The sequence below is a fragment of the Sphaerodactylus townsendi genome, linkage group LG07 (assembly GCF_021028975.2).
Source record: "Sphaerodactylus townsendi isolate TG3544 linkage group LG07, MPM_Stown_v2.3, whole genome shotgun sequence".
NCBI classification, from domain to species: Eukaryota; Metazoa; Chordata; class Lepidosauria; order Squamata; family Sphaerodactylidae; genus Sphaerodactylus; species Sphaerodactylus townsendi.
In genome coordinates this window covers 76980341-76992473 of record NC_059431.1, presented here as the reverse complement: position 1 = coordinate 76992473, position 12133 = coordinate 76980341, and the positions used below count along the sequence as shown (strand labels likewise).

Below are 12133 nucleotides of genomic sequence, written 5' to 3'. Positions count from 1 at the left end.
TCCATTTTTTCAGAAGGCTTTCCATCCACTAAAGGAATATCTAGAAACCAGCATCCATATCTTCCTAACAACCAGGTTTTACTGCTATGATATGTTATAGTGGGCAGCCCTAGATGGTACAACATGCAACAGCCTTCTTCTTAATGGGTTTGAGTTGCTGAGTGTGCATTATATGAATTATGTAGTATCTGCACTGACTACCCATTACCTTACAGATGTCATTAAAGGTGTTGATTTTGATCATTAAAGCCTTAGCCTGGATTCTACATATCTGAGACACTGTCATTTCCCTCATATAGACTGTTATAACCTTTGAAGACAACCAAGAATGCCTTCTGCACAATAAGACCTAACAGCAAAGGTACACAGACAAGTATTGTTGGTATCCACTTTGTAATTACTAGACAAAAGTTGGTCAGGAGTGCAAAGACAAGGTCTAAAAACTTGGGAGCATAGTAAGACTTCCTGGTATGGTTTTTGTAACAGTACAAAATTCAGTGAGAGTGATATAATTTTAATAAATTTTAATGGGAATAAATAATAAACTAAATACTCAACCTGGAGTTGTGGTTCAGTTCTTGAGATATATCATCTACCATATCATTTTCTGATGCTTCATGGGCCATAGCTTTGCAGAGCTTGCAGGCTACTAAAGCCTTAGCCATTGCTTCCTCTCCATGTTGCCAAAAGAAGAGGGCCATTTTCTGCCTCTTCATAAGAACAGCCCATACCATCAACTCATGGAAAGGGAATGGGAAATGGTTAATCTCAGGGTCATCCAAGTCAATATCTACTTCCTCCTCTCGTTTTTTAGTTGTCTTCCTTCCCCTTCGTACGGGAACATCATCCTGTTAAATGTGGGGGGGGGGGGGGCAAACAACAGAACAAAGCAATGTCAATCACTTAAGGTTGTATTTTTATTTTATTTATTTACATTATATATAGTCTGTCTTCCTTATTTTTGAAAATAGCTTCCTTGCTACAGCAGCACGTGATAAAAATATTTCCTATCAGCTTGCTTTTTTTAGTTTGCCTGAATACATTACTCATCTAATATTTGTATTTTTACACAAGAATGTCTATACATAGCCTTGGCCCATCCTCCCACAAACCTTATACACAAAATTAGGGACAAAACAAATGTTTGCTGGATCAGATCTTTTATTTTTCTTAAAGCAGCTGGATTGGAGAGATGCAAGTCTGGAAGGAAGGCCTAGACAATGGGATGCTAAATTTATCCTAAGCTAAATGAATCCTTAGCATTTATTTGCTTCACAGGGAAACATACAAGTTTCTTTATGAAATCTATAAATGCTTCTCCAGGAAGCCAGTTGGGGGTGGGGGGGAGGATAATTTAGCAGCTTTTGGAGGGGATGATTTAGACTAAGAAAATGGCATGAAGGAAAAAACTGGACATTTTTTTAACTTGTTCTCTGCAGCATTAATAGTATTATACTATTGATTCCCAAAATGGGTGGTACCATCCACTAGAAGGTGGGATTACTTAGAGCAGGGGTCTGCAACCTGTGGCTCTTCAGATGTTCATGGACTACAATTCCCATCAGCCCCTACCAGCATGGCCAATTGGCTGATGGGATTTGTAGTCCATGAACATCTGGAGAGCCACAGGTTGCAGACCCCTGACCTAGAGGATGCTAAGATGCAAGGGGATAGCAGGGGGGTCACTGGAGCTGGGCTCCTTTGAGTTAATTATTCATTTAATTATTAATTACCAAGATATGGCAATATGCTGACAAATGGCACCCCAAGTTTCTGCCTTGGTATAGGGCTCAAAACTGGTGGAAACGATTGAAATTTGTAGTAAATATGGTACCAGAGCTCTAGTCAAACCAGTATTCCAGGTTTTGCAAAACCGTTGCTGATATGTGTGTTTTTGTTTCTTTGTCATTCATTATGAGTAACCAAGAGGGCAGTGACCTCAAAAGTTTGGGAACCACTGATATGTACTAAATAATATTCTTGGGAAAGCCACTATATATACTGGTCTGTTCCTTCTAATCATAAATGATTCATTAAATTTATTGAAAAATCAATTTGTTAAAAAGCATTTGTAGGGCACTTTTGCACATGCAGAATAATGCACTTTCAATCCACTTTCACAATGGTTTGCAAATGGATTTTGCTATTTCGCACAGTAAAACCAGCAGCAAAGTGCATTGGAAGTGGATTGAAAGTGCATTATTCTGCATGTGCAAAAGTGCCCGTAGTGTGTTTTATTAAAAAGACTACCATTTGCATGCTCTCTGTCTCTCACATTTTCCTCTTCTCTCTCTCTCTTGGCATGTGTCATGTGATCCTACTGTTGTCACTGTTTCTCTGCTCTCTCTCTCTCTATATATATATTCTTTAACTTCATTCTGATCCAAAACAGGTTATCAGAGTTCCTATTCTGTAATCTCTTTCTGGCTTCCTTGTGGAAGAAGCTGAAAGGTTTGCCTGTATTTCTTTTGCATACCATGTTGAAAAAGGGTTATCTACAATATCTCTAATTTCCTTGTGCAGATGCATTCTGTTAAGCTGACCATGTTCACAATCCTTGATGCAAGTTGCAAATACTTGGAAATATTTTGCTTGAGAACTAGGCAGATTATGGTTATAGTCATAATATCAGAAGGGGAAACTGGAATTGCAGATGGTTTGGGTTGCAAGTCTTCAAGGACTGTGTAGACATCAGGCTGAATTTTTGATTTTTTAACAGCTTTGAAAAGTAGTCATGCCTTGTGAGTCTACGTGTGGGTAGAAGAGCAGACTGCATCTCCCACAGGCTACTGGAAAGGAGAGCTTGTGAAAGTATTTTTACCTAGCTATGAACTGCCCCTAAGATACTGTCTTCATGTATATAATGAATACATGAAGCAGCCTTATACTGAACCATCGTGGTCAGTATTGTTTACTCAGACTGGCAGTGTCATTCTGGGGTCTCAGACAGAGATCCTTTCAACTGAAAAAGCTGGGGATTGAACTTGGAACCTTCTGCATGCCAAGCAGATGCTCTACCACTGAGCCACAGTTCCTCCTCCACACAATGTTCCTATTACCCTCAGCAATTGCACAGTACTATCAGTCAATACTGTCAGTCAGTTTCTTCCTTACAATGATTCACCTTATCCGTCATGAGTAACTCTGTTTTCTTTTGTAAAATCACATTAATTTAGTAACTACATCATCAGTTGCCATCTGCTATGATAATGCATAAGCTTGCCTCTGATCATGAAAAGTAAAAAGTCATCAAAATTGATTACATGCCAGTTACCTCCATTCCCAGGAGTTTCAGGGCTTTGGGCTGTAGACAGAAAGAGAAAAGAACAATGTTTTATAATGTATTCATTAAAGTAGAGAGATTAACAGCAACAGTATAGTTCCTTCCATATCTATAAGTCTATATACACTGGAAGTTACTTCCATTTCTAAGTTTATTATACACTGTTCTGCTTATAGGAGTCTAGTATTTATATTGGAATATCTCAAGGCTTTGTTAATTTATGCTGAACTGTAATAGTGCATCAAGTAAGATATAGTTAGCTATTTTATTGGATCTAAAGGATAGTCTTCCTCCTGATATAGGTGTGTTTTGATGTTAGATTAGATAACGAGGGGTGCAGGGCAGGGAGGTTTATGGGAAGGGGAGCTGACAGAAATCCCTAAACCACCTACTTTTATAAGAAAGAATTTGCATTGTAATGCTGGATTGTGGTTGTACAATACAGGCTGCTAGGCTGAATCCAACAGTGTTCTCAGAAATTAAAAAGAACAGGCACTTCAATAATCATTTTTAGAGTTAGGGGAAAATAAGAAGATTTTTGGGGGAAATTTGGAACCACAACTCTTGCATGGATCATAAGCCACTAGTCTCCCCTCTCCAGAACCTTTTTTAAATTGCTTGCGAGTTTTTATACAATGGTTTTATGACATTATATCAATATTGATTCACTTTTGCAGAAAAGCTAATGCTGTAAGAAATGTGGTTCAAAAATTGCATTATATGAATTTAGGTCATCCATGAATATCATCAACATTTCTCATAATTTTATACTGGTGGAGCTGGATCTCTGGATCTCATGCTTAGCTTTTCATACTACATGGCCAGCTCTTTCTTAGGAAGTATGTATATGTGGCTGTAATTGGGATATGTGTGAGTAGTGTAAGGACATAGCTATTCTCTTCACACAATTTGACAGTTTTTAGGGCGTGGTTTTATTGCTGTGGCACACCCTGATTGGTCGGTTAGGCGGTCCTTCCTGTTCAGGGTGTGGTGTGCTCTGACTGGTCGGTAGGCAGGCCTTCCTGGGGGTTAGGAAGGCCTTCCTGTTCAGGGTGTGTGTATGAGTTGCTATGCTGTTGTTAGGCGAGCTATAGGTCTGTGTCCATGTTAGGCGGTGCTTGTGTTGGGGATACACGTGGCATGATTTGGGGTCACGTGTTGCAAAATAGTATAAATTGTAGTTTGGTGGAGCTGATTTGGGGCTGTGCCCAGTGTTTGAATGTTATCAGGCCAGCCAGCGACTGTTTGGAATGCTTCCCTCTCCCCACTGGTTGTATGAGCAGAGGTTTGGCTTTCCCACCCCAAAAAGGTTGCATGGCTGGGAGCTTTTGAAAAACCAAAGGAAGCAAACACAACCCTCTAATTCCCTTGGGAGACTTGTTCCCCACGATCCCCAGCAGTAAGCACGAAAATGTGTATTCACACAGCTAGTAAAAGCTTAACAGCCAGTATAGGCACTTAGCAAGAATCACAGAGCTAAAAAACATGCAAAATGATGTTTATTCTTTCTCCATATTTCTCCACCACCAGGAATCTATTTCCTTCTCCTCACCCCATTCCTGAACAGTAGAGTTCAAATCAGTCCTCTCTAGACAGCATTCCTCAGCCTTCCTGTCTTCTCCCATATCCAGGCAGGAGCCTGGCATGCAGCCCCCTTCAAGAAGAGCACATGACTGCCAGAATGTCCCTGTCCTTCCAACACACACACACACACACACACACACACCAAGAAGAGCACATGACTGCCAGAATGTCCCTGTCCTTCCAACACACACACACACACACACACACACACACACACACACACACACACACACACACACACACACACACACACACACACACACACACCAAGAAGAGCACATGACTGCCAGAATGTCCCTGTCCTTCCAACACACACACACACACACACACACACACACACACACACACACACACACACACACACTACAAACTTTTCCAAAAATCCCCAGCACAGCTTACCTCACGCAGCCTAGAGAGGTGCTCTCCCTAAAGCCCCACACCTTTCATCCAGAATCGTTAAAAAATAAAGTAAAAATCCAGCACTCACAAATGTTTCTCCTGCAGACAGGCAGGAGAAAACAAATTCCTTTTTAAAAAGGAATGGTTAAAAAAGAAAGGTAGAGATGGGAAGTAAAAATTCCCATTTAAACCATGCCATTAAACAAAAATGCACCCCCCAACCTTTCCAGAGTTGTTAAAAAATATTGTAAAATCCAACTTTAACATAGGTCTTTGGTTGTAAAAACAAGAGCCAGCCCAGACCTCTCTCTCTCAATTTAAACAATGGGCACTTTCCCCACTCCTTCAACAGCTCAGAGAAAAAACAGATTCCTCAGAGATAGAAGACTGCCTAATTACATTTGCTTAGAGCTGTACAAAGGAGAGGCCCCGCCCCGCAACTAGCTAGCTGCTTTCTCTGAGTTCAAAGAATTTTTCCTCACAATACTTCTTAAAAATTAAGAGAACTTTTTGGGCATGAAGCTTGTACAAGCTTGTAGCAAAAAGCCCCCTCCCCCCATCAACACACACACACACACACACACACACACACACACACACACACACACACACACACACACACACAGAGGCCGTTTCCGCACGGTGTCAATGGGGGTTGGGTCGGCACAGTCCACGCCGACCCAACCCCCCTGGGACTGTTCGCATGAACGGTCCCAGAAACAGCCGGGACGACGGCGCTGCAGAGCGCCGTCGCCTGGCTGACCCGTCGTGTCTCTGGCTGTCCGGCATGTCGCCGAGGCCTGGACACACGCCCCCCGGCCCTGCGCAACTGCTCCAGCGACTGCTCCAGAAGTTGCAACAAAGCTCCCCTTTTACCATATGTTGTGGAAATGTAAAAAAATTAAAAAGAAATATAAGCAGAAGTTCAGAAAAGTGTAAAAATCAAATTTGCTATGGATGTGAAGAATATGTTATTAGGCATTATGCCAAGCAACATTTCAAAAATCTTAGAAGAACTGTTTCAATATATGATAACAGTGGCTAGAATTATATTCACAACAAAATGGAAAGCAGAAGAATGTCAAAGCTGAGAGGACTGGGAAAGCAAACTAGCTAAATATGCAGTAATGGCAAAATTAACTAATTTTGTGAATAAGAAACCAATCAATGAATTCCAAGATAATTATATTATCTATGCTATTCTTAAAAAATGACAAGTTGAGAAAGAGGTTGTTGAAATGTTGTAAATATGTATGTACAATTAATAATCCTTACTTTTTGCTAAATATTGAACAGAGGTCTAGGGGGAAGAACACATATAAAACATTTAATTATATTATGAATAGATAATAATATGTGTATTCATTGTTTAATATGTGATAATCAGTGTTAGAAATTTATAATGGTAATTATCAGTGATTTTATATACATCTATTTGAATTTAGATTATAACATTGTCTAATACCATTATCAGGTTTATTATATATTGCATAAAACATTTTCTGATTGTTGGATTATTATAAGCATTTTTTCGTGTTTGCTATTATGTCATTTGCTATTGGCAAGAACAGCTATTATAATAGTCATTTATTAGATTACTGTGTATAATACCACATGCACACTTTCTTTTTTCTTAGTCTTCTGATACATTTGTAATATTAATTTTGATTCCTTTTTTAAAAGAAAAATTCTTACTCTCTTGGGGCCAAACAAGTTGTGATAGAGGGTTCGGAAGCGTTTCCTAGTATAATTACAGCGATAAGCTCCTCCCATCAGGTACTCAATCACCAGGCCAATATCAATCAGACTTATCCTATAATCTGGAGGTAGATTTCCCTATAATTTCATTGGAAGAAAAACAAACAAACATGAATAGGATAAAAGCTGATTATTTTGCCTACTCCACAGATTTTTGTATAACTATGAGACTTAAAAAAAATTAAATAAAGAAGTTAAGAAAACAAAAGGTAGTATTATTATGCTGGTTAATTAATTCACCTTAAAATAGATCCACCCGAAACCTGGATATTCACGCTTGGAAAGAAGACATAAATTAAATAAGAAGATGCAGTAAAAGGTAGCAGTAACAGAAGATAATAAATTTCAGAATATAGGACTCAGGCTCTTCTGAAAAGAAAAACAGGAAACACCACTGCAGAACAAAACAAAACAAAAAAAGCATGAAGGTAAAGCATTTTCCAAACATTCTTGCTGGGTTATCATCTTTGAGGAATATTTCCCGTGCTTTCGTCCCACAATGCTGAATATATGTCTCTGTCTGTCTCTGTTATACCATTTTGAACTGATTCTGAGATATGATGAATGCATATACATTCTGGATACTTTACTCATATTATTTTAGGGTTTTTTCTCTCCCCTAAATGCAACTAGAATCCTTAGCAGTTAGCAGAATCAGGATCTACAATGCTTCCGCCTATTTCCCCCAAATCATAGCTGTTCCCTTTAGCCCTTGCAAAGACAGCCCTCATTCCCAGGTATTCATACAACCAGAAGTGAAAAAAAAACTTTCAAAATGTGCCATTTGGTAAAGCATCTGGTAATTGATTTTCTCTGCTGTGTAGTCATATGCCTAGAAAAGTTATAAATTCAAGAAATGATGATGGGCAATGCATGTTTCTGTGACTTAGCCCATTTTTTGTCTGAGGTTTAGAGGCCAACATGTGCGGAATAGTCAAATTCACTTGCAAACAATTGTGGAAGTGGATTGAAAGTGCGTTATTCTGCATGTGCGGAAGGGGCCAAAGTGGACTATTTTGTTACTATACTACATAGCATGCAAGTATGACAGCACTAACTGGACCAAACACAGAATTTATCTCATGAGTACCTTCTGGTATCTCACCATGTTGATTCAAAATTTTATTGGTATAAGAAAGGATTGTTTAAAAAATAAACAACATCCTTCCCTCTAAAGTAGAGAAAACTTGTGGTTCTTGCTGGATTTCCTTTATATGCCTCTTAATAATGTATGATACATTGGCGATATTACAATGTTAATGGATAGAACTGTAGATGCCTGGAAAATACTAAAATGCCACTAATATGCATTGCAGTACCTGCTTAGAACTTACGATGAATTAGACTTGTTTAAGGAAACTATCAAACTGGTTTTTATTTTATATTTGGTATCATGCTTGGGTAGCTAAAAATATAGTACGGGAGTTTCTTGTTAAACAGGAATGGAGCAAGACTTGGCACACATTCCTAGTTAAAATACCAGAAATAAATGATAATGAATAGATCAGTCTCCAGATTCCAAATATTTTAAAGAGATGCTTGCCATATTTTACACATGCATTCAGTTTGCATTCAGTTGTAGGCTCATGTATGCTATACTCAGGAATTCATACTTAAGTGTGTAATGTAAACTGTAAATCATCCATCTATCTTCTTTTCAGGCTACAGGGCATGTAAGACAATTCCAGAAACAGTAGATAAAACAATGAAAGTCTGTATTTGTGATATCACTATGATCTGCTCAATCATATCTGTTTATTAACCTATAATGTTTTATGTTGCTCTTTTTCCATGAAACTCAAGGTAGCATACATAGTTTGGACTAGAATTTTAAAAAATGATTGTTTTAAACAACAATTTTTTCAACCACCTCCTTTAAGGTTTGCAATCCTAAGCATACTTACCTGGAAACAGCTTCCACTGAAACCAGATTATTTTTTGAATAAGCATGTTTATGACTGGGGAGTAAAATTATGGAAACTGAGGAGTCAACACTATCAGCAGAGTTTAAAGCAGAGTCACTCTGGTAAGATGAGAAGATTTATAGTCTTCTTGCACTCACTGCAACCTTCTACCACAGTTGGAAAAGAATACTCTCCATGCAAGATGTTCTTTCCATAGGAAGGTTTTACTTTAGCAGTTGCAAGGTTACACAAGTCTATGCTATATAAGACTATAAGACTACACAGAACTCTTTAGCAAGAACAAAGTTCAACACACACTGAACTCAAACTCTATCTCAACTTAGCATAGCATATACATTACATACATCCAACTGGATACTTTTCCTCGCCCCAGCATCAGCCTCTCATTGGTCTAGAGTTACAGTTGAACTAACCAATCATGTTAAAGGTTAACTGCTCCTTTGCCCCTAGACTGACTGTTTCTGGCCTTTGGGTTTTGCAAACTTCTGCTAACTTGAAATGACCCTTTAGTGAACTTTTACTCTCCTTTTTATATATCATGACAAACACTGAGGGTGCTAAATTTTTAATGTGTACATAACTCACAAAGGGAGACTACTCAACTAAGCAAACAGAAAAATATCTACCTGCTAAGGATATCTATAAAAGACATAAATTAAAAACTGAAAATGTTAATGTAATGGACATTAGGTGGCACTGTTTATCCACAAATTCCCAATTCTTTCCCCATTGTTAGTTTGAGTATATCATTAAACCCTGGAGAGAGTAATCATGCTAGGTCAAATATGATTTCCATTCTGATGGGAGGAGGCTGATATTCACATATCACAGACCTTCCATTATTAAGCAAACTGAGGTGGTCTAATAAGTAACATGCTACACTTGTCCCCAAACTAATTAGAACATCATACATCATAGAAGTGATATAGTCAGATTTGAAGGGCCACATGGGAGCACTCAAGGAGCCCTCTAAAATAAAAATGAAATGTCAAGTGCTGGAAAAGTTTGGCTGCCCCTTCTTTCCTATGCAGCAATACCTCATGAACCTTTTAAGGTCCTCTATTACTACTTCTCTGAAAGCTGGGCTCTTTCTCAGGGCAGGAGTGTGCATCATCCCCTTTTTAAAAAGCAGTGGCAAGATCACTTGCATTATGTGAGGCCAGCATTTGGTACTGCTCATATGGAACTGATGCTAGAGATTGTGTGAGTGAGAGAATAAGATCGGGGCATTGTAGTTAAGTGAAAGATCCAATGAGATATACAGAATAAATTATAGTCATATAAATAGGCTTTTTCAGGGTAAAAATGTGGAGATTTGCTGAGTTCAACAATGGTGTTATGTTTCATTCACAAATAGCATGCATCATTGTTTATTTTATTGGTAATATTTGATATTTGCAAACACCTTGAAGGCATACAGGCTTAAATTACCCTGTAGTCCGCATATTCATTTTATTTATTTACGAGATTTGTATACCGCTCTCCCTGTCAGGCAGTGACAAATAAATATTTAAACTGTTCTTCACTAAAAGCAAGCAAATGTAGATTGTTGTATGGGTAATATCTTAACATGGCACATTTTAAACCTGATTTATTATAGATGCCAAGGGATTAGAGGTAAAATTGAAAGTGTTGCTGCCAGGCTTTGCAATGCATCTGAACTGGATGACCTGCTTCAGAACACTCATCTGTCTCTGCCATGAACAGGGAACCATTTGACTGTCAAAATAATGATAGATTCCATTAAGGGGCTATTTTCTAGAATGCTATTTCATTTAAATCTTTGTCAGGCTCCCTGATTGATTGACTGAAGAGGAAGGAATGCCTCTGCTCCAATATGGGATCACAGTAAGCAGTTCAACAGTAAGCAGTCTACTGCTCAAGCCTTTCTCATCATTTATAAAATGAAAAAGTATCTCGTAATAGAATAGATTTCTGATTAAACTCAATGGGATCTTGCTTTCAGCTTCTTTGTATTCATCGCTCAGTGACTCAAGCCAGGGCTTACTTGGCTTCTTGGGTAGGAAAAACAGAAAGACTCATAAAGCTTCCAGGTTTTTGCATATTTTCCCAAAAGCTACTTTATTTGTTACGAAAACATTTCTTAGATGGGAAAATGCATGAGTGCAACCCAGCTCACTTCAACCGTCTCATTAGGTGTTTAGTGTTTTTTCATAAGAAGTATAGGAGGAGTCCAAAACAGTGAATGGCACAAAACTATACATTTTTGATGCAAAACCTGTTGTTTGCAGCTCACAAAGAAAAGAATAGCAGAATGCCTTCAGTAATAATATCTGACTTTAATTTGAACACTACCATACATATAAGGAATTTCTGCATGTGAACAACTAAATTGGTACAGAAACATAAGGTTGTCTACCTGATAGTCCACAACTCTAGTTAATTTTGATTACTTAATAAATGACAAGGCAAACATCCATAATTATAGTGTACACAGGTTGGGTGCAGTGGTTTTGCCCTGTATAATCCTCAAATGTGGATCACAGGTTCTTTCAATTCCCAGGGGAATTGCCTGATTTAGACCAGAACCGTGGCACACGTGGAGAAGAGGCTTCATCCTTCTTCTTCCATATGCTATTTTCATGACATAAAATAGCCGTGTGTATGTGTGTGTGGTTTTTTTTTTACATAACTCAACCCATTTAGCATGTCTGACCATTGCAAAGAGTATGGGTCCAGACCCAATGCATATATTGTGTAATGTGCAAATCACCACAAAAAACAACAACTTGGAGCAGCCAGTGAAGCTCATTAGTCGTGGTTTCAGAACACACATGAAGAACTGCTTCACTGAACATGAAAATAGTTGAATACACTGCCACAAGGTATGGCTGTTACCACTAATTTAAGATGGCTTTAATAGAGGAATAGACAAATTCACAGAAGATCAGTGCATAAATAGCTTTTAACAATGATAGCTTCTGGAATAATGTTCAAAGGCAGTAACCCTACTGGATGGCAATGGCAACAAGGGCAGGACTTTTCTTTCAATGCCTGACATGTTGGTCTTCCATGAACATGTGAAAAAAATGCTGGGCTAGATGGGCCATTGATCTGATCCAGCTGGGCCTCACTTGCTTTCTTAAGTTCATAAAAATCCTGTACAATATTTCTTCTTAACAGTTTTTTTTAACTTTCAGTTTTTCATCTATTGGGTATTTAT

At 38.3% G+C, this 12133-nt stretch overlaps 1 protein-coding gene across 3 annotated transcripts in view; it reads right to left on the bottom strand.

Annotated features, from left to right (window-relative positions):
* TRPM3 (transient receptor potential cation channel subfamily M member 3) overlaps window positions 1-12133 on the bottom strand; it is a 305116-nt gene that overhangs the window by 63333 nt on the left and 229650 nt on the right. For 2 of the 3 annotated variants that reach the window (XM_048503482.1, XM_048503483.1), the window contains exons 13-16: window positions 7265-7300; window positions 6962-7102; window positions 3275-3304; window positions 559-848 (exon numbers count right to left, since the gene is read on the bottom strand). In XM_048503482.1, the coding sequence (XP_048359439.1) occupies window positions 559-848; window positions 3275-3304; window positions 6962-7102; window positions 7265-7300 (497 nt within the window). The remainder of the gene's footprint in view (window positions 1-558; window positions 849-3274; window positions 3305-6961; window positions 7103-7264; window positions 7301-12133) is intronic. The other variant, XM_048503484.1, reaches the window with a different exon arrangement.